Genomic DNA, 21,957 nt, shown 5'->3' on the forward strand with positions numbered 1-21,957 from the left:
AATAGTGAAGTCACGTTGTAATAACAATAACTCATCTCTCTCGAGTTTTCTTTTTGTGCTTTGCCAAACGCCACTGTGTCAAGTGTTCTACTTGGGTTGCCATACGGAGTTGTCCAATATGGCCGACCATCATGAGATGAGTTATTGTTATTGCAACGTGACTTCACTGTTACTTAACAACTCTTTTTATTGGGTTCTTTTATTTGGGGTTAAGTACAGAATAAGTGAGAAATGGATTTAACTTCTGTTAGACAGCTATATGCCATACATTTTTGCATACATTCACAGTAAATATTTATTCAGTATGATATTCGGCAGATCGGGTATAGTGACAACACTGCCTACTGTAATGTCTTGACTTACTGCTGAATAAACCTGAGTCGTAAAAGATACGTCGACCCTCGATCATTCTACAAACATGTCTTTTCATTTTAAAGAAAGTGTATTTTTATTACCTCATGTGTGTCCGACCCTGATGTGAAAATATAATTTTCATAAACAGGTATGATGTTGAATAAATATCTCGCTTCGGCTCCTTCCGTCAGTTTCCGCCGTGCCTCGTCTTGCCTCCATTTTGCAATGTGTGTGTGTGTGTGTGTGTGTGTGTGCGCAGTGAGGGTGCGCAGTGTCACAGGGAGTAAACAGCAGCAGCAGGACGCACTGAGAAATTCTGCAGAAATGGACGGGTAATACATTATTACTAACCCTTGATACGTGTGGTGTGTGTGTGTGTGTGTGGATGATCTGCAGAGTGTGTGTGGGAGTGTGTGAATATGTGTGAGAGAGAATGTATTTAAAGGAGAGGATAGCTTAGCTTAGCATCACTTAGCATGCTGGTGATACAGTATCGACGGTCCTTTGTGTGGGGGCTAACAGCTAGCCTAGCTCATGGAGCTGATAACCACAGTGTGTGTGCTGCGTTTAAATCAGTGTGTGTGCACGCATCACCCACTCTTATAGTCCAGCATATAAACTGCTGGGTTTATAATGTTATTACTCAGTGTGTATAATAGTGTTAAAGTGTGTGTGTGTGTGCGCAGGGTGTGTCTGTCCTGCAGGGTCGTGAATCCAGACCATAGTTCCTGTTTCAGTGGGATGTGTGGGTCACATGGTATCAGCTGTGTGTGTGTGTGTGTGTGTGTGTGTTGGGTTTTCAGATGCATTGTATTTCCATCTGCAGCCAGGTGGATGTTCTGATCATCTGCTCGCTGATAAAGGCTTCCACCAACCACTGTGTTATTATTATTATTATTATTATAGTGTAACTACTCAATTCAAGGTGCAAGGCTTTTATCATCATGTGCTCAGTAGCTACAGTGTCAATGAAATCTGAGGTCACAGGCTCCTCCAACAGAGCAACACAAGAACACGGATAATAGTGCAGTAAATAAAATAGAATATAATAGAAATAGTGCAGAAGAGTCTATATACACTGTGTGTGTGTGTGTGTGTGTGTGTGTGTGTGTGTGTGTGTGTGTGTGTGTGTGTGTGTGTGTGTGTGTCAGGTTATCAACACGTTCCTTCCTCTGTACCTCTCACTACCAAAGACCAACACATATAAGATTAGAGGTACTTTATTGATCCAAATTTGGGAAATGTTTGCATTGCAGCCGCATCAAAACATCAAAACAAGGCATTGGACATCAGTAGAACTTAAAGAGTAGAAATAAACAATACTAGAATTCAAACATCTCAAAATAGAATAAAATTAGCATTAAAAAGTAGAAAATATACAGTAGGCCTTGAAGAAAATAAATCCATAATCTAGGGTTGGTTTACCAACAACACACAGAGGTGTATTTAATCCAACCAGTGGTGCGTCTGTTGGCTCTCACCATCACTGCTGCTGCACACAGTTCGGATGTGAAGACAATACTTTTGGGTGTTTTATAATGTCTTCACTTTGTCTTGTCTTCCAGCATCAGTGACGTTGCAGTTGGAGTGAAGGTGAGTTTCTGACTGTGTTTCCTCCCGTTCACACACAGACCTCATGCTGTCCCTACTTTATGGAAGAGGTTTATGAACTCCTCAGGAGGATTAAAACAGGGTTATACACAAGCAGCAGGGTGGAGGAGTTATTAAATGATCCCTAATATAGTGCTTATGTTTATATCTAACGTATGGTGTTCATTTCATTTCATTTCAAACCTTTATTTAGACAGATTAGTCCCTTGAGATCATCGATCTCATTTACAAGGGAGACCTGCATCATTTAGTTCCACATGAAACATAAAAACAACATACAAACAACAGAGGATATCATATTTACATATTCAACATTTACAAATACCCAGAGTGTCAGAAAGCATTTCATTTAGACATGCCTTAAATACATTCAAAGAAATAAAAATGCTCAATTTCAATTTTGCCTGTAGACTGTTCCAAGCAAGTGGAGCTGCGCACATAAAAGCTGTCTTACCTAAGACAGTCCTTACTCTTGGCACATCTAACAAGACTATATCCTGTGATCGCAGACAATAGCTGCTTGCAACTTTCTGCTTTATCAATGAACAGATATAATACGGGAGTTTGCCCAACATAGCTTTATAGATAAAAGTGTACCAGTGACTGAGCCTCCGTACAGTGAGTGATGGTAAACCTGCCTTGGTATACAATGTACAGTGATGAGTAAGTGCTTTACAGTTAGTGACAAATCTCAGAGCACTGTTACGTTTAGAGATGTCCCGATCACGTGATCGGGGATCGGAGCCGATCACGTGATCGGGGATCGGAGCCGATCACGTGATCGGGGATCGGAGCCGATCACGTGATTTTCAAGAGATCGGAATCGGGATTTAAAAAATCGGGGATCGGGATTTTTTTTTTTTTTTTTTATATAAATACTTTTTTTTAAATGTTGTATTCAATGTTACAAAACAAAAATGACCATGTTCAAGCCTTAAAGTCATCCTGAGGCCTTAGTTTTGGTTTCAAATGACACAACATCATGTATGTGTTGCTTCTTTGGGGCTTGTTTTCATAGACCTGCTTATTTCTCTCAAATCTGGCAACAGAGTGGGCGCAGTGTCTAATTGTAGCAGTAAGCTAACGAGTACTGATAAGCTTTATTTTGTTTTGATCCAATGCTGCACAACTGAACTGATCCAATGCTGCTGTGAAAGAAAGAAGCTATATCCATGTTGGATAGAATATCCAATTTAAATAAAAAAAATAACCTTAAGGTTCAACTTGAATGCTTTTTTTCTCTTAATGCATTGCATAAAGATCGGATCGGGAAAAATCGGTATCGGCAAATTGTCAAAATCAAATGATCGGAATCGGATCTGGAGCAAAAAAAGGTGATCGGGATATCCCTAGTTACGTTTGTTGATCAAATCGCATATCGTGGATTTTTCTACTGCGATATTGATGCCTTTTAAGTTACCTATCAGACCTAAGATGATACAAATGAATGTTAATATAATGTATCCACTCTAGGGCTGCTCAATTAATCGTATTTTAATCGCGATTACGATTTTGGCTTGCAACGATTACGAAAACAACGTAATCGTTGTTTTCGTAATCGAAATAAAACGATTATTTCTTTATTATTATTATTACTAATCCACGTCCAGCTGTGCACCGAGAGATTTCATTTATCTGTATTTCAAAGCTTTTCTAACCCCACCAACGTCCCTGAATCAGACCTAAAGAGAGCAGCTGCAGAGATGCAGGGTTTCCACGCTGCAGATGTAAACACCAAACAATGAGGTTATTTTAATATTAGCTTTGAAGCTGCAGGACTTTGTGTTTCTGAAACCTGATTAGTTGGTTCCTGCTCAGAGCCCCTCTCTTCAGGGAAACAGCCGTAAAGACAGAAGTTTATTTCCTCAGTATTTCAGCTCCGTCTGAACTCCAGCTGTTGGAGGAATAATGTCGTTTAACCCAAGAGGGACGATTTTAATACGCTCTGAATTTATTCCTCTTGTCGCTGTGAGGGGCGCCTTTATCGTGACCATAAAGAACACCAGCTCCAAAACTCTGTGTGTGTGTGTGTGTGTGTGTGTGTGTGTGTGTGTGTGTGTGTGTGTGTGTGTGTGTGTGTGTGTGTGTGTGTGTGTGTGTGTGTGTGTGTGTGTGTGTGTGTGTGTGTGTGTGTGTGTGTGTGTGTGTGTGTGTGTGTGTGTGTGTGTGTGTGTGTGTGTGTGTGTGTGTGTGTGTGTGTGTGTGTGTGATGGGTCCCCAGGCTGTGTTCACACCATCAGTCAGCTGTAGATTCCGCTGGGACTCAGGATGAGACGTCCTGACATCTTAAACTCAGAGCTTCATCTTCTTCCTCCTCCTCCTCTTCCTCCTAAACTCTCCTCAGAGACCTTTCCTTTATCCTCCTCTCTTCTCCCTGTCAGGACATTAGAGCTGTAACTGATTGGTTGGATGCTTGTAGATTCTTTCTATCCGTAAAGTGTCTTAAAAAGAGCTCTATATAAAAAAGTATTATATTAACTGTCATAGATGTTCATTTAGTGCCCATGCTCAGGTTGATATCAGTATTCAGACATCTTAACATAGCTTGTGATCAAGTGCATTGATGACTTAATGACACACTTTATAAAACAATCTTACAATAAACCAATAGAGACGATGTGACGTTCTGTTTCTCAATGAGTGTGTTTGTGTTTCTGCAGAGAGGATCAGACGAGCTGAGTCTGTACAGCAGCTCCAGCTCTGCCCTGAGCAGCATCACTGGTGAGGGGGGGTATTCATACGGGGGGGGGGGGTTACTGGGAGGCATTCAGATGGGGGGGGGGCATTTATTTAAACAGAGGGGGGGTTACAGAGATGTATTTGATCCCAGTGACAGACGCCTGCTGAATGTGTGTTTTTGAAGTGAAATGAGCTGCGTGGTCGGTCCTCCCATGGGAGACATTTAGTGTGTGAGAAACATCACACTGCTCAGCAGGGGGGCCGCCCACACACACACACACACACACACACACACACACACGGCATGTGACAGAACATTGAAAGCTGTGAACACGCTATCAGAAATATCATGGAGACTAACAGCCTCCACATAGTCACCCTGTTAGAGACTGACAGAGTAATAAAGACACACACACTTTAATCAAGGCCAGACCACCAGGGCGGCACTCATCAGCTCTAACGGCAGTGACAGTAAGAAGCAGTGTGTGTGTGTGGATCATTAATATATATATGTGTGTGTGTTCTCCAGACGGCTCTAATGGCAGCGAGAGTAAGAAGCTGAGAGTTGAAGAGGCCCCCCCCTCCAGAGTGCTCCACATCAGGAAGCTTCCCAACGAAGCGTCGGAGACGGAGGTCATCGCGCTCGGCCTGCCGTTCGGAAAGGTCACAAACATCCTGACCCTGAAGGGCAAGAACCAGGTGAGCATCGGTCCTGAGCAGTGTTTCCGCCAGGGGGGCGTCTTGGCGTCATTTGACGCTCTTATTCAGCTCGGCACGCCCTGAACTCGAGCCGGGGGCGTCCAAAAAAATTAATAATTATTTGAGAGAAGATCGAGAATTTCTATCGCTTGAAAAGGAAAAAGCACATGGACATCCCTCTGTTGGAGGGGCAAAGGAGTCTGCTGGGATTCTTTTCTTCACCAGCAAAGCGCGATCCTGTGACAAAAAAAATAAAAACACCGCCGCATTTCCAAGGACCATGCAAGGAGGGGTGACCCTGTCGGCAGGGAGACGTAAAGAGATAGTATATGGGACTAGTATCCATAACGGACGGCTCAATTCAAGATTCAACGCCACCCCCCCCCGCTCTCGGAGTGGACGCGGGAGGGGTCCAAATGTTGTTCAGACACAGTGGCCGTTTCTCAATCGCGAACTATTTCAAGTATACTACGTCATTGAGTGGCGCCGAAGGACTGTTTGAATGCCCCGCATTCTGCGCCACTCTGACCTACTATACTTGAAATAGTTGCTCTGCAGCATGTATACTCGCGATTGAGAAACGGCCAGGAGAAGATGACCACTTCCTGTTCTCAGAGGTGTGTGTGTGTGTGTGTGTGTGTGTGTGTGTGTGTGTGTGTGTGTGTGTGTGTGTGTGTGTGTGTGTGTGTGTGTGTGTGTGTGTGTGTGTGTGTGTGTGTGTGTGTGTGTGTGTGTGTGTGTGTGTGTGTGTGTGTGTGTGTGTGTGTGTGTGTGTGTGTGTGTGTGTGTGTGTGTGTGTGTGTGTGTGTGTGTGTGTGTGTGTGTGTGTGTGTGTGTGTGTACAAGCTTAAACCAAAGTTGTGTTATTTAATAAAGAGTTATAGCATTTAACATATTTCCAGCTGGAAGGACAGATAACATGCAACACTAGTGTAGTACAAGAATCTGAGCAAGTTACAACAGGAAAACAAGCACTTTATACAGGAAGAAGACAAAAGGGTGAAGGTCTCATCTAGAATTTACATTATAGGCAAACTGTTGGCCAGGCGGGCGAAACTTTGTAATAACAAACCTAAGATCCATAAGATAACTTCTTCACGATGGTCAAGGCGACTCCCTTCTGTCTGAGAACATTTAGTAGGAGTGAATTTAAACTGTTAGAAAATCCACCACAGATATACCTATATACATATATATATATATATATATCAGTGTTTCCCCTATATACAAATAGTGGCGGCGCAGCGCCGCTGCTGAAATATGAGCGCCGCTGCTAGGGGGTGCCAGCCAGGTAACAACAACAAAAAAAAAGATTTTTTTGTTCTTCTTCTTCAAATAATAATAAGTGGTGACCCTTTTTCATTTTTGATTGTTTGTTATGTGGATTTGTAGTATTTGTGTTATATATATATATATATATATATATATATATTGACTTGATAAATGTCCATGAATCAGGCGTTCCTGGAGATGGGGACGGAGGAGACGGCCGTCACCATGGTCAACTACTACACCACGGTCACTCCTCACATCCGAAACGTGCCCGTTTTCATCCAGTACTCCAACCACAAAGAGCTGAAGACAGACAGCGGCAACCAGGTGAGTCCAAAGACCCTGAAAGACCCTGAGAAGAGTCGACAAATATCAAATGAAGCACTCACTGTTCGCCCACAACAATATACCCTCTGGTGTTCACTTGAAACCAATTTTAGTTTTATTTTCCTAAACTGTTTGTTGCTATATTTGAATAAAATAAGTATCGGAAAGGTTTTATACATGCCATGATAACAAAGGTATCAACTGTAGCTGTGATCATGACAGGATGTGTGATGACCTAGAAGAGCATCAGGACTGTTTGAGGCATATGATAGCTATGTGATTAACATGATGATTCAGCCTCTATGGAGAGAGACATATGACAAGCATGATCATTTCTGACGTGGAGCTAATCTGAAGTAAACATTGAATACTGCTTTCTATTCCTCCATCTTGTGACTGTGTAACTCCCTCTCTTGGATATCAGCATGTGAAGGACACTGTTCAGGAACTAGTTGATGCTCTGTATGTGATGACTACTTCCATTCTGGAGAGGATCACAGATACATGGATCCTGAGGTTCAAGCTCAAGCTGGTGACCAGTGAGATTTTTCTAACATCATGGCATGTCTTAAAATGTGTAGAGGACGCAGGCGGTGCTGCAGGCGGTGTCAGCTGTGCAGTCAGGGGGGTCTCCCAGCTCTGATGTCCAGGAGGCTCTGGCTGCTGCCTCCAGCCCTGTGCTGAGGATCATCATCGACAACATGTTCTACCCCGTAACACTGGACGTACTGCAGCAGGTACACACACACACACACACACACACACACACACACACACACACACACACACACACACACACACACACACACACACACACACATCCTAAAGGTCACGCTGTATGAAGAGATGGAATAAATGTGTTTCTGTTGTCAGATTTTCTCCAAGTTCGGCACGGTGATGAAGATAATCACGTTCACAAAGAACAATCAGTTCCAGGCTCTGCTCCAGTTCAGCGAGCCAGTCAACGCCCAGCAGGCCAAACTGGTGAGAGGCACTTCCTGTCATGTGATCAGATATAGTATCCTGCTATATACCCCATCTCACCTGAGCACTGTTTCCCCCCCAGGCGCTGGATGGGCAGAACATCTACAACTCGTGCTGCACGCTGCGCATCGACTTCTCCAAGTTGGTGAACCTGAACGTGAAGTACAACAACGATAAGAGCCGAGACTACACCCGTCCAGAGCTGCCAGCTGGAGACGGGCAGCCGAACCTTGAATCCTCCATCAACGCCTTCAACAAGGACTCCGGCTCGCTGCTCGGGAAGATCCCAGGTACCGAGAACTCTTTACCTCCCTTCATTCTGAGGTCTGGGATAGTTTCAAGGCTTTACCATCATGGTAGATCCCAGGTACCCCTTTACCTCCCTTCATTGATGGTAGATCCCAGGTACCTACCTTCATTGATGGTAGTCCCAGGTACCCCTTTACCTCCCTTCATTGATGGTAGATCCCAGGTACCCCTTTACCCCCTTCATTGATGGTAGATCCCAGATACCCCTTTACCCCCTTCATTGATGATAGAACCCAGGTACCTCTTTACCTCCCTTCATTGATGGTAGATCCCAGGTACCCCCCTTCATTGATGGTAGATCCCAGGTACCCCTTTACCTCCCTTCATTGATGGTAGATCCCAGGTACCTGTTTACCTCCCTTCATTGATGGTAGATCCCAGGTACCCCTTTACCCCCCTTCATTGATGGTAGATCCCAGGTACCCCTTTACCTCCCTTCATTGATTGGTAGACCCCAGGTACCTCTTTATCCCCCTTCATTGATAGTAGATCCCAGGTACCCCTTTACCTCCCTTCATTGATGGTAGATCCCAGGTACCCCTTTACCTCCCTTCATTGATGGTAGATCACAGGTACCCCTTTACCCCCTTCATTGATGGTAGACCCCAGGTACCCCTTTACCCCCTTCATTTATGGTAGATCCCAGGTACCCCTTTACCTCCCTTCATTGATGGTAGAACCCAGGTACCCCTTTACCTCCCTTCATTGATGGTAGATCCCAGGTACCTCTTTACCCCCCTTCATTGATGGTAGATCCCAGGTACCCCTTTACCCCCCTTCATTGATGGTAGATCCCAGGTACCTCTTTACCCCCCTTCATTGATGGTAGATCCCAGGTACCTCTTTACCTCCCTTCATTGATGGTAGATGCCAAGTACCTCTTTACCCCCTTCATTGATGGTAGATCCCAGGTACCCCTTTACCCCCCTTCATTGATAGTAGATCCCAGGTACCCCTTTACCCCCTTCATTGATGGTAGATCCCAGTTACCTCCATTCATTGATGGTAGAACCCAGGTACCTCTTTACCCCCCTTCATTGATGGTAGATCCCAGGTACCTCTTTACCCCCCTTCATTGATGGTAGATCCCAGGTACCCCTTTACCCCCCTTCATTGATGGTAGACCCCAGGTACCTCTTTACCCCCTTCATTGATGGTAGACCCCAGGTACCTCTTTACCCCCTTCATTGATGGTAGATCCCAGGTACCTCTTTACCCCCCTTCATTGATGGTAGATCCCAGGTACCTCTTTACCCCCCTTCATTGATGGTAGATCCCAGGTACCTCTTTACCCCCTTCATTGATGGTAGATCCCAGGTACCCCTTTACCCCCCTTCATTGATAGTAGATCCCAGGTACCCCTTTACCCCCTTCATTGATGGTAGATCCCAGGTACCTCCATTCATTGATGGTAGAACCCAGGTACCTCTTTACCTCCCTTCATTGATGGTAGATCCCAGGTACCCCTTTACCCCCCTTCATTGATGGTAGATCCCAGGTACCCCTTTACCCCCCTTCATTGATGGTAGAACCCAGGTACCTCTTTACCCCCCTTCATTGATGGTAGATCCCAGGTACCCCTTTACCCCCCTTCATTGATGGTAGATCCCAGGTACCTCTTTACCCCCCTTCATTGATGGTAGATCCCAGGTACCTCTTTACCCCCTTCATTGATGGTAGATCCCAGGTACCCCTTTACCCCCCTTCATTGATAGTAGATCCCAGGTACCCCTTTACCCCCTTCATTGATAGTAGATCCCAGGTACCCCTTTACCCCCTTCATTGATGGTAGATCCCAGGTACCTCCATTCATTGATGGTAGATCCCAGGTACCTCTTTACCTCCCTTCATTGATGGTAGAACCCAGGTACCCCTTTACCCCCTTCATTGATGGTAGATCCCAGGTACCCCTTTACCCCCTTCATTGATGGTAGATCCCAGGTACCTCCATTCATTGATGGTAGAACCCAGGTACCTCTTTACCTCCCTTCATTGATGGTAGAACCCAGGTACCTCTTTACCTCCCTTCATTGATGGTAGAACCCAGGTACCTCTTTACCTCCCTTCATTGATGGTAGATCCCAGGTACCCCTTTACCCCCTTCATTGATGGTAGTCCCAGGTACCCCTTTACCCCCTTCATTGATGGTAGTCCCAGGTTCCCCTTTACCCCCTTCATTGATGGTAGTCCCAGGTACCCCTTTACCCCCTTCATTGATGGTAGTCCCAGGTACCCCTTTACCCCCTTCATTGATGGTAGTCCCAGGTACCCCTTTACCCCCTTCATTGATGGTAGAACCCAGGTACCCCTTTACCCCCTTCATTGATGGTAGTCCCAGGTACCTCCATTCATTGATGGTAGATCCCAGATACCCCTTTACCTATGAGCTGCAGACAGGCTGTAACTGAATAAAGACCACGGTAATGGTATTTTACAGACCATTAATGAGGAGGTAATGCTTAGTGTGAGTCATTCTAAAGTGTGTGTGTGTGTCCCCTCAGGAGCTCTGAACCCTCTCAGTGCAGCAGCAGCAGCGGCAGCTGCAGCCGGGCGGGTCGCTCTGTCCGGACAGAACGGGTCCAGTGGGGTGCTGCTGGTCAGCAACCTCAACGAGGAGGTCAGTAACACACACACACACACACACACACACACACACACACACACACACACACACACACACACACACACACACGGACACACACACACACACACCGGACGGACACACACACTCCTCAGTCTTAAAGCCTCCTTCATCTCTCTCTTCTTCTTTTTTATTGCCATTGGTTTTTTTTCTCTTAAAATGAACCAGTGGAGCTACTGTATGAGTCTGATTCAAAATAAACTTTATTTATAAGTGAGTCTAGATTTAGTGAAGAGGTCACAAAATTGCACAAATATAAACCAGTATTTCTCCCTTCTCAGTGATTTCAAGCACTTCCATTCATACCATAAATATACTAATGCTGATCTATCTGAACTAATGTTCTCCCCTCTCTTACATCCCCCTCAGAGGTTAAAGAATCAATCTCAATCTTTATTTATTTATTTATATAGCACATTTAAAACCACCTCAGTTGATCAAAGGGCTGTACAGGGAATACATACAATATAGAATAACAGGAGTAAATAATAAAACAATACTTAAAAACAAGATAAAAAGCAAAATAACTCGAAACATATAGAAATGTCAAAATGTCCTGTTCAGCTAGAGTTAAAAGCCAAAGAGGTGAGTCCGGGTTAGTGGTTAACTTCATTAATGATGTGTCTTGGCTCAATCCTCTTCACACGTTTCAGTATTCCTCAGTGATTTCAAGCATTTCCCGTTCTACTAATGCTGATCAGAAACAGATCCCTCTGAACTGTTTCTCACCTCTCTTACCCCCCCCCCCCCCCCCCCCCCTCAGATCTGAGAGGTTAATGGAACAGACACAGCTCTTCACCAGTTCTCTGCAGTGAATCATGTCTAACCTCTCTTTGCTTCTAGCGCTCACACCCCAGCCTTCAGTCTTTATCCAGTGTTTTTAGTTGTGCCTCACCATGGGGGGGCTGTCTCCTCTCTGTCAGACTGAAGCTAACTCTGCTAACTCTGCTAACTGTCTCTCTGTTTCCTCTAAGCTCTGCTCACTCTCATATGAACTCCATATGAATCATTCTGTGGGAGCTGTCTCCTCCTCCTCCTCTTCCTCACTCTGTTAAACTGAAGAAGAAGAAAGTCTCCTCCTCCTCTTCATCACTGATCAGAGATTCTGCTGATCCTGTAGACTTGTGTGAACGCTCCCTGCTGCGAGGGGGGGGGTCTTCACATCAACTCCTGCATGAGATTAACTGCATGAACCCCTCCCAGTCTGTCTTTTTACAACCTGGTTTAGATGTGACCACGCCCACTTCTGCATGAATGGACGTATAGAGGTAGCCATGCTAACTGAAGGAGCATCTGGCTTGCGGTCGAATATTCAGTTTCTCTCAGGAACCTTCCTGAGAGAATAGTGAATAGTCAAATACGATAGGAGCTGATTTTTGGACAAGTCCACTGCAACCCTTCTGTAGCTGTTAACCAGTCTAACAACCATAGTCAGTTATACTGGGGGCACTGGTTCCATCACTAAAATGGCCAGTTTGTCCCCCCCCCCACTTTGCATTAGTTTCAAGGCTTCATCACCATGAGCCCAGCAGCTACAGTGGAGATATTGCAATGAAAAACTGAAGGCTCCTCCAACAGAGCAACATGAATATATATAGGACATAGAACAAATAAAATAGTGCAAGAGAATGTTTTGAGATGTGCAAGTAAATACAAATAAAATAGAAATAGTACAAGAAGAGTCAATATGGAATATGATATATTAGATAAATAATTAGCACGATGCAAACATATGAATGTTTAGGGATGCTCTTTAAAAATGATCATGTGGTACTTCAGTGTTAGCACGGTTCTCTTTATGGTTCTCTGTATACCTCCATGATGCAAGGATAGGTTAATGCAGAAGTTGGCGTGGTTAGATCTAAACTGGTTGGATAAACCACAGCCCCCCCCCCCCCCCCCCTCAGGTTCCTGCTGCATGTCTTCCTGTTCTGACTTTGTAGTCTGTTTGTCAGAGAGTCCTGTAGTGAACCTGGACCTGTTGAGTACACCACAGTTTATCATAGACAGGTAGAGTCGGGTCGTTCTTAGCAGGTTGTGTGTCCAGTCCTCAGGGTCTCTCAGTCCATAGAGTCTCCCAGTCCAGTCCCCAGGGTCTCTCAGTCCATAGGGTCTCCCAGTCCAGTCCTAAGGGTCTCTCAGTCCATAGGGTCTCCCAGTCCAGTCCTCAGGGTCTCTCAGTCCATAGGGCCTCCCAGTCTAGTCCTAAGAGTCTCTCAGTCCATAGGGTCTCCCAGTCCAGTCCTCAGGGTCTCTCAGTCCATAGGGTCTCCCACTCCAGTCCTCAGGGTCTCAGGGGTCTCCCAGTCCAGTCCTCAGGGTCTCTCAGTCCACAGGGTCTCCCAGTCCAGTCCTCAGGGTCTCAGGTATCAGGGTCTCCCAGTCCAGTCCTCAGGGTCTTTAGTCCTCAGGGTCTCTCAGTACTCAGGGTCTCTAGTTTTCGGGGTCTCCCAGTCCTAAGAGTCTCTCAGGGTCTCCCAGTCCAGTCCTCAGGGTTTCCCAGTCCTCGGGTCTCCCAGTCCAGTCCTCAGGGTCTCCCAGTCCTTGGGGTAGTCCCAGTCCAGTCCTCAGGGTCTCAGGGTCTCAGGGGTCTCCCACTCCAGTCCTCAAGGTGTCTAGTCCTCAGGGTCTCTCAGTCCACAGGGTCTCCAGGTCCAGTCCTCAGGGTCTCAGGGGTCTCCCAGTCCAGTCCTCAGGGTCTCAGGGGTCTCCCAGTCCAGTCCTCAGGGTCTCTAGTCCTCAGGGGTCTCCCAGTCCAATCCTCAGGGTCTCCTCTCCGGCTGTTATTTATGATTTTGGTGATCTGCTGTAAAGAATCCATATCTCTGACCTGCATTATCCAGTGTACTGACCTATATTTTATTTTTTGTCCCTCCCCTTCCTCCCCATTGGTTGATTTGCATTGCCTCCCCCTCCATGCTCCTCCCTCATTGGATCACTCCCTCATTAACTCTTCATCATGGGGGGACTCCTCCTCCTCCTCCTCCTCCTCTGGACTCTCTTCCTGTCTCACGCTGCTTGTTGCTCTTCTCTCCCTCTAAAGATGGTTACGCCCCAAAGTCTGTTTACCCTCTTCGGTATGTTATCCTGATCTCTCTCTATTGATCTCTGATCTCTCTCTATTGATCTCTTTCTCTATTGATCTCTCTCTCTGATCTCTCTCTATTGATCTCTCTCTCTCTGATCTCTCTCTATTGATCTCTTTCTCTATTGATCTCTCTCTCTCTGATCTCTCTCTATTGATCTGTCTCTCTCTGATCTCTCTCTCTCTGATCTCTCTCTATTGATCTCTCTCTCTCTGATCTCTCTCTATTGATCTCTCTCTCTCTCTGATCTCTCTCTATTGATCTCTCTCTCTATTGATCTCTCTCTCTATTGATCTCTCTCTATTGATCTCTCTCTCTATTGATCTCTCTCTCTCTGATCTCTCTCTATTGATTTCTCTATTGATCTCTCTATTGATCTCTCTCTCTATTGATCTCTCTCTCTCTGATCTATTGATCTCTCTCTCTGATCTCTCTCTATTGACCTCTCTCTCTCTCTATTGATCTCTCTCTCTCTGATCTATTGATCTCTCTCTATGATCTATTGATCTCTCTCTCTGATCTATTGATCTCTCTCTATTGATCTCTCTCTCTGATCTATTGATCTCTTTATCTATTGATCTCTCTCTCTGATCTATTGATCTCTTTATCTATTGATCTCTTTATCTATTGATCTCTCTCTCTGATCTATTGATCTCTCTCTCTCTGATCTATTGATCTCTTTATCTATTGATCTCTTTATCTATTGATGTCTCTCTCTGATCTATTGATCTCTTTATCTATTGATCTCTTTATCTATTAATCTCTCTCTGTGATCTATTGATCTCTCTCTCTCTGATCTATTGATCTCTTTATCTATTGATCTCTTTATCTATTGATCTCTCTCTCTGATCTATTGATCTCTCTCTCTGATCTATTGATCTCTTTATCTATTGATCTCTCTGACTCTACCTTCTCTTTATGCTCTATTTCTATCTTTGAGACATTTATCATTAGTGTTATTGATCATGGGAGGCCTGATCGTTATTAGGTGATATTTACGAAGTATACGTGATTTAAAGATCAGCGTTAATGCTTTTCAGTCGATTATGCTGCATCGTGAACAGCTCTGCAGGAGAGCTAGCTAACATTAGCTGTTAGCTGTTAGCCATTGGCTGTTATCCTTAGCTTTTAGCCATTAGCTGTTATCCTTAGCTGTTAGCCATTAGCTGTTTCCATTACCTGTTTCCATTAGCTTTTATCGTACAACTCTGAGTAGCATTAAAAGAAGTCAAATCCATATTGGCGGCCATAAATGTGATCGGGACATCTCTAATTATTATTATCTTAAGCCTTATGCATTTCTTTGCGCAGAGTAGCTTGTTTTGTTAATTTATGATATATTTGGGCTCCAGTTTATTTAGGTTAATTCTCTCTACTTAGCCCTAACCCCCCCTAAACTTTAAAGCATGCAGTTTTTATCTCTGTTGAGGGTCTCTCTTCTCTCTCTCTCTCTCAGACCTGTTTCTCTCTGTGTTTCACGCTAACCTTCCTCCTCTAACGTCTCCTCCTCCTCCTCCTCCTGGTGCAGGAGTGTATGGTGATGTGCAGAGGGTGAAGATCCTCTACAACAAGAAGGACAGCGCTCTGATCCAGATGTCCGATGGGAACCAGGCGCAGCTCGGTAAGACGAGCATCCAAAGTATAATTTACCTGTGAATCAGAACGACTATCTGTATTATTTGGTGTGAATGCTAAGAGGCAACATCACATTTTGATTGGCTTCTTCTCCCAAAAACGCAGAAATTCAGTTCAAACTTTAAGACGTTCAGATCGACTAGGAATCTACGGCTATTACTCCTGACATCCATCACTCATAACTGCAGAAATATGAACCATAAGTTATCCAAACGTTTGTATTAAGTTCAGCGTTCAGCAGTTTATTTTAGGCTAAATTAAGTTTAAAATAGGGCTTTCATTTTCATTTTGGTTTCCACTTCTTATTGACTTGTGAATTAAATGAAAGGATGTCTGATTGAGTTTAATGATAGAAGCACCTCTCTAACGCCCGTCTGCTCCCCAGCCATGAGCCACCTGAACGGGCAGAAGATGAACGGGAAGATCATCCGCGTGACGCTCTCTAAGCACCAGACGGTGGCGCTGCCTCGCGACGGGCTGGACGACCAGGGCCTCACCAAGGACTTCAACAACTCCCCCCTGCACCGCTTCAAGAAGCCCGGGTCCAAGAACTTCCAGAACATCTTCCCCCCCTCTGCCACGCTGCACCTCTCCAACGTGCCGTGAGTACCAGCTGACGGAGGCTCAGAGTCATGCTATAGAAATATCACTACATGCTTTATCAAAAGACAAAAAGACCCCTTCACTTCCTGTCTGTAGACGCAAACAAACACTGTCCAGTGTCAGCAATTCACTCAAAGAGTCCATCTCTCTTATGAAATGTAGACTACATTTATTACAGAGTTTATGTCCGAGCCAACAGACTCTCAGATCGTTGGCTACTGAGAAAAATGCAAAATACATCGCATGTAGGACGACACAAAACTCCGCTGTGGATTTTTAAAACCAAATACAGTAAAGCTATGGTCGCAGGCCCAAGTCTAGCTCTCTGAGGTCTGAGCCATTTTTTCACGTTAGGCTCGCTTGGGCTTTTTTTGTAAAAATGCTATTAAAACATGAACCTTGGTGACCGTCTAGTGGAGCCTCGCAGATGGGGGTGCTGCAGCCCCCTCAGCACCCCCGTCCATTCGCTGTCTCGCAGACGTCCCACCAACACGGCCCCCAGACCCCACGCAGCATTCTCATCTGTTTGTCATTACTGGTTCCTTTTCTGGTTGCTCACATGCCACTGTAACACATAATCACTGATGTTCCAGTCACTTATAACTGTATAAACCCAACCAGATGAATGCTACCGCGTTAGCTTCTGTTAAAGCCAGCTCTCTGTTAGAGCTCTGTACAGATTATATAACGTGTGATTTAACATCTCTTTAACAGCCAGGACGTGACGGAGGAGGACCTGCGGCTCCTCTTCTCCAACGCCGGAGGAACCGTCAAGGCTTTCAAGTTTTTCCAGTACGTACGACGAGCCCTCTGTAACAACATCAGACACTCTTTAGACTTAAAACACATCATGGGGTTTTATGTCTTGTAATTGAAAGACTCCCTATTCTCCTCTTCCTAGTTCTATAGGTGTTAGTGCATGTAAAGGGTCTGCAGAGGCTAAATAGTGACATCACTTTGGAACACTCCTATTGGCTAGCGCTCTAACACATTGCACGTGACAGGCTAAGGGGCGGGACATCTATAAGCTGGTTGACCAATCACAGCAGAGCCGGCCAGCTAACCAATCAGAGCAGACTGGGCTCTGGTTTCAGACAGAGGGTGAAAAGAGGTGCTGCAGCACAGACAGTGAGAGAAACACAAAGGGCTTTCTGAACATTAAAGCATGGAGGCGTGAGAACCTGAACAAGAGGAGAATAAGGAGATGAGCTTGATTGTATTCCATCTTGGAACAATCAGTTGATCCTGCTGTAGTTTTATTTCCTGGACGCAGCTAGTGCTATTTGTTGTCTCCTGTGGTTAGCTTGACTTTATACGTTGTGTTTATATAGCATTACAGCATGGCTCAGGACATCTTAGTCCAGTGAAACCCTGATGATTGATGTCTCCTGAGGTCCTCACTGTGTCTTCTTGCTCCAGGGACCGTAAGATGGCTCTGATCCAGATGACCACGGTGGAGGAGGCCATCCAGGCTCTGATCGACCTTCACAACTACAACATGGGGGGCAGCCAGCACCTCAGGGTGTCCTTCTCCAAGTCCACCATCTAACCCTCTACCGACCATTCCTCCAGAGACTGATGGACGCTCTGTAGTTTGATGTTTCTCTGTTAAAGATACTCCTGTGCCTTATGGATGTCTCCCTGTTTCTACTCCTCAGCCCCCCTATGCTTTCAGGCACATCGGTATTGGGTTTTTTGTTTAGATCCATCACTCTTCTTCTTTAGTTTCTGAGCAGGGGAATATTCCTGACTCTTATTCCACCTGTCCGTCAGTATCCGTGTTTCCGAAGGCTTTCCATGGCGGTGTGTGTGTGTGTGTGGCGTTGGCATGCAGGTGACAGGAAGTGATGCATGAAGACTATCTCCTGTGGCTTCTAAGTACTGGGAGAGCTCCTCTGTGGACCAAAGTCTCTGTGCCTTTAGTGTTCCCCCCCAGAGACCCGGTGGAAAGACCCTCGAAGGAGAGACTCCTCCCACTGGAAAGACCCCCAAAAGAGCGATTCCTCCCACTGGAAGATCCCCAAAAGGAGAGACCCCCAAAGGAAAGACCCCCAAAGGAGAGACTCCTCCCACTGGAAAGACCCCCAAAAGAGCGATTCCTCCCACTGGAAGATCCCCAAAAGGAGAGACCCCCAAAGGAAAGACCCCCAAAGGAGAGACTCCTCCCACTGGAAAGACCCCCAAAGGAGAGACTCCTCCCAAAGGAGAGACCCCAGGACCCCCGTGTGTTGATGAAGTGTTTCTGTTTTCTACCGCTGAGATTAAAGGAGAGTTCTTTTCTAACGGGACGTCTGCTTCCTGCTTCCAGCTCCTCTGTATCTGTAGCATGCTTAATAAAATATTCTGTAGCTCTCACCTCTCCGTCTCTCTCTCTCTCTCTCTCTCTCTGAAGCCTCTCCAGTCTCACCCCCCTTCAGTCTCGTCTGATGTCTCCTCTCTCCTTTGGGAATTGCCTAATCTGTCTCCTCTCACCTTCATCACTTACACACTTTTTACACAATCAGCTTTTAATCACAAAAAAGTCAGCAATTAGAGAGGAGGAACGGAAACGATGAACAACACAGGAGCAAAGAAAGAGATGCACACACACACACACACACACACACACACACACACACCCCTACACACACACACACACACACACACACAGAAACACCATGCACATATACACACACAGAAACCCCATACACACACGCATACACACACAGACACACACAGACACACACACACACACAGACACACAGACACACACACAGAAACACCATGCACATATACACACACAGAACCCCCATACACATACACACATGCACACACACACATGCACACACACACAGAAACACCATGCACACACACACAGAAACACCATGCACACACACACATGCACACACACACAGAAACACCATGCACACACACACACACACACACACACACACACACACACACACACACACACACACACACACACCACACACAGAAACACCATACACACACACACATGCACACACACACACACACACAAACACACACAGAAACACCATGCACACACACACACACACACACACAGAAACACACACACAGAAACACCATGCACACACACACATATACACACACACAGAAACACCATGCACACACACACACATATACACACACAGAAACACCATGCACACACACACATATACACACACAGAAACACCATGCACACACACACACACACACACAGAAACACACACACAGAAACCCCATACACACACAAAAACACCATGCATGCACACACACACACACACACACACACACACACACACACACACACACACACACACACACACACACACAGAAACACCATGCACACACACACATATACACACACACAGAAACACCATGCACACACACACATATACACACACAGAAACACACACACAGAAACAACATGCACACACACACACACACACACACACAGAAACACCACACACACACACATATACACACACACAGAAACACCATGCACACACACAAAAACACCATGCACACACACACACACACACACACACAGAAACACACACACAGAAACACCATGCACACACACACATATACACACACACAGAAACACCATGCACACACATATACACACACACAGAAACACCATGCACACACACACACACACAGAAACACCATGCACACATGTCTTTGTTGAAGAGCTGAAACTCAGGTGAGTGTTATGTTTTTATTTTCTCTTTCCTCTGCTCAGGTCACATGACCTGCTGTGGCTCTGCCCCTCCTCAGGTGTCACACCTGATCAGTGTATAGAGGAAGGCTGGAGGAGAGGAGCAGCTCTTTGTTATGTCACTTCTTCTGACTCAGTCTTTAGTATTGAGTACCTGGTGGTCTCGTTTTTGAGTTCATTCATTCATTTTAATTCAGGGGGAGTTCTGGGTCCTTTCGGCCAGTCCTCCAGACGGGTCCCCTTTAAGTTAGAGTGCTTTAGAAGTGTTCAATAAGATCATGTGGTTGCTGTAAACTATCAGGTTTTAATACATGCTAAGGGTCAGTAAAGCCCCGGCCACACGAGGACGATAATTCAAACGGACCGCAATTGTTATTATCAAAAAAGTATTCCGTCCACACGCAACAGGCAACAGAAACGTGTCCGTTCACACGAGACCACTCCAGAGCGCCAGAGATGCTGTAGTACATATGCCAGGCCTGTAAGTGGCGCTGTAGTCCAGCCACAAAAGCAGCAAAGAAGACTTCCCGCGCATGGTTGCCATGGTTGCCCTTCTGTTTATTCTCCGCTGTGGCTCTTTTTCTCCCTCCCCGAGGCAAGCGTTTGCTCCTGCTGCAATCCTCTCCAGTTTGCCACCAGCAGATGACAAACACCCACCTCTCCGCCTCTTCCAAGGGACGAGGGGACTGTGCGGCAGAGTTTTAGTTAGATTTTTTTCCGCAGGTCAACATGTCCTCTTAAGCCCCACGGACCCGGTTACGGGGCCGAAATCCTATCATTTGCAGGAAACAACGTCTAACCTCTTAAGCCCCAAGCCAGTTTTTCAGGTTTCAGGCTTGAAAATGACATTCCAAGAACAAATGACCATATGTTCTAAAAGGGTTAAATTAATAAAAGTAATGATAAACCTGTGAGTTGGATGTAGAAAAGTCAGAATCAGTAGAGATGTTTTTTATTTTAAAGCCTAGAAGTGATCCTTCGTTAGCGTGAAGAGTCTGCAAAGCTTTATGCGGTCCGCAGTACCTGAGCGTGCTCCACTAGCACCCCCCCCACCCCCAACTTCAAAATTCTGGGCTATATAAAAATCGCTGGCCCGCGATAGTGTCTATTGGATACATTTTGGCCCATGGACAAATGTAGTTGGTGATCCCTGCCCTACGCTGTACATATCCGGCATGAATCGCTGGAAGGTTTGGGAAGCTTTGTTACTTTGTTTCCGCTGACGTCACTTCTTCTTCTTCTGCTTTGGGTTTACTGGCAGGCTGCAAACTACTTCACTGCGTATACTGCCACCCGAAGTCCCCGGCCGGAAGTCCCTGGAGTTGGGGACTGGCTTCAGTAGAAGCTGCTGGGACTCCTAGCAGCTTCTACTGAAGCCTTCAGAGTAAATCGCCAGAACGTCGACACCTCCTCATCTCCACCGCTCCCATGTTTGCTTTTGTGTTGCCATAAGTTAATCTCTCTCCGTTGGTGCGCGGGGCTAATGCTAATAATGCTAATAATGCTAATGCCACAAATAAAATGGCGGCTTCACAAAAACTTTTTCAGAGTTTTACGAGGCGCGGTTTGCAATTCGCCCAACCAATCAGAACTGGGGCACTTTTCCCCCCAGGAGACCACCTCTCAGCAGGCACTAAAAATCGGGGTAAAAGTTCCCGGCACTAAGTACTCCTTTTGGTGTGAACGCAACATAATGGGTACTAACAGAACTAAAGGTTAAAAGTAGAGTTACTGCAGAATAAAGGATTATTTCCAAAAGATGATGACAGCAGGCAGGTGGGAAATGATGGGATGCTTTCCTACAGATGAGTGAGCAGGTGAAGCAGATCAATGAGGGAGTGACGGAGCTGATGAGAGGAAACACCCTCATACCTCATTCCCACCAACGCAACTCCGGTTCAAGCTCCGTGCTAGAGCTTTTCAGGTTCAGAACCGGTTCTTCGGTTTAGCTCCGGCTCTTTCCACACAGCCCAGAGTCTGACTGGTGCTGCGTCATTGCGTCATCGTTTGCGTCATGACGTAACCGTTTGCGTGCC

The 21,957-nt window shown here is 45.6% G+C and overlaps 1 protein-coding gene across 1 annotated transcript; it reads left to right on the plus strand.

Moving 5' to 3' along the window:
• The first annotated feature begins 580 nt into the window (after positions 1-580).
• Positions 581-18,555, plus strand: LOC307025973 (polypyrimidine tract-binding protein 2-like). The gene is made up of 14 exons (XM_079661009.1): positions 581-686; positions 1,920-1,947; positions 4,626-4,686; positions 5,174-5,343; positions 6,802-6,942; positions 7,524-7,679; positions 7,816-7,926; positions 8,009-8,216; positions 10,737-10,852; positions 13,920-13,953; positions 15,491-15,583; positions 15,983-16,199; positions 16,915-16,992; positions 17,620-18,555. Exons 1-14 carry the CDS (start codon positions 679-681, stop codon positions 17,747-17,749), a joined length of 1,551 nt encoding a protein of 516 aa, XP_079517135.1. The 5' UTR covers positions 581-678; the 3' UTR covers positions 17,750-18,555.
• The last annotated feature ends 3,402 nt before the right edge of the window (positions 18,556-21,957 follow it).

The sequence above is a fragment of the Notothenia rossii genome (genome assembly GCF_949606895.1).
Source record: "Notothenia rossii genome assembly, chromosome: 12".
NCBI classification, from domain to species: domain Eukaryota; kingdom Metazoa; phylum Chordata; class Actinopteri; order Perciformes; family Nototheniidae; genus Notothenia; species Notothenia rossii.

Excerpts from the sequence above, each read along its gene's own strand:
- LOC307025973 (XM_079661009.1), top strand. Across the intron at positions 8,217-10,736 it reads GCTGCTCGGGAAGATCCCAG|GAGCTCTGAACCCTCTCAGT; the intron begins GTACCGAGAACT and ends GTGTCCCCTCAG. Across the intron at positions 15,584-15,982 it reads TGGGAACCAGGCGCAGCTCG|CCATGAGCCACCTGAACGGG; the intron begins GTAAGACGAGCA and ends TCTGCTCCCCAG.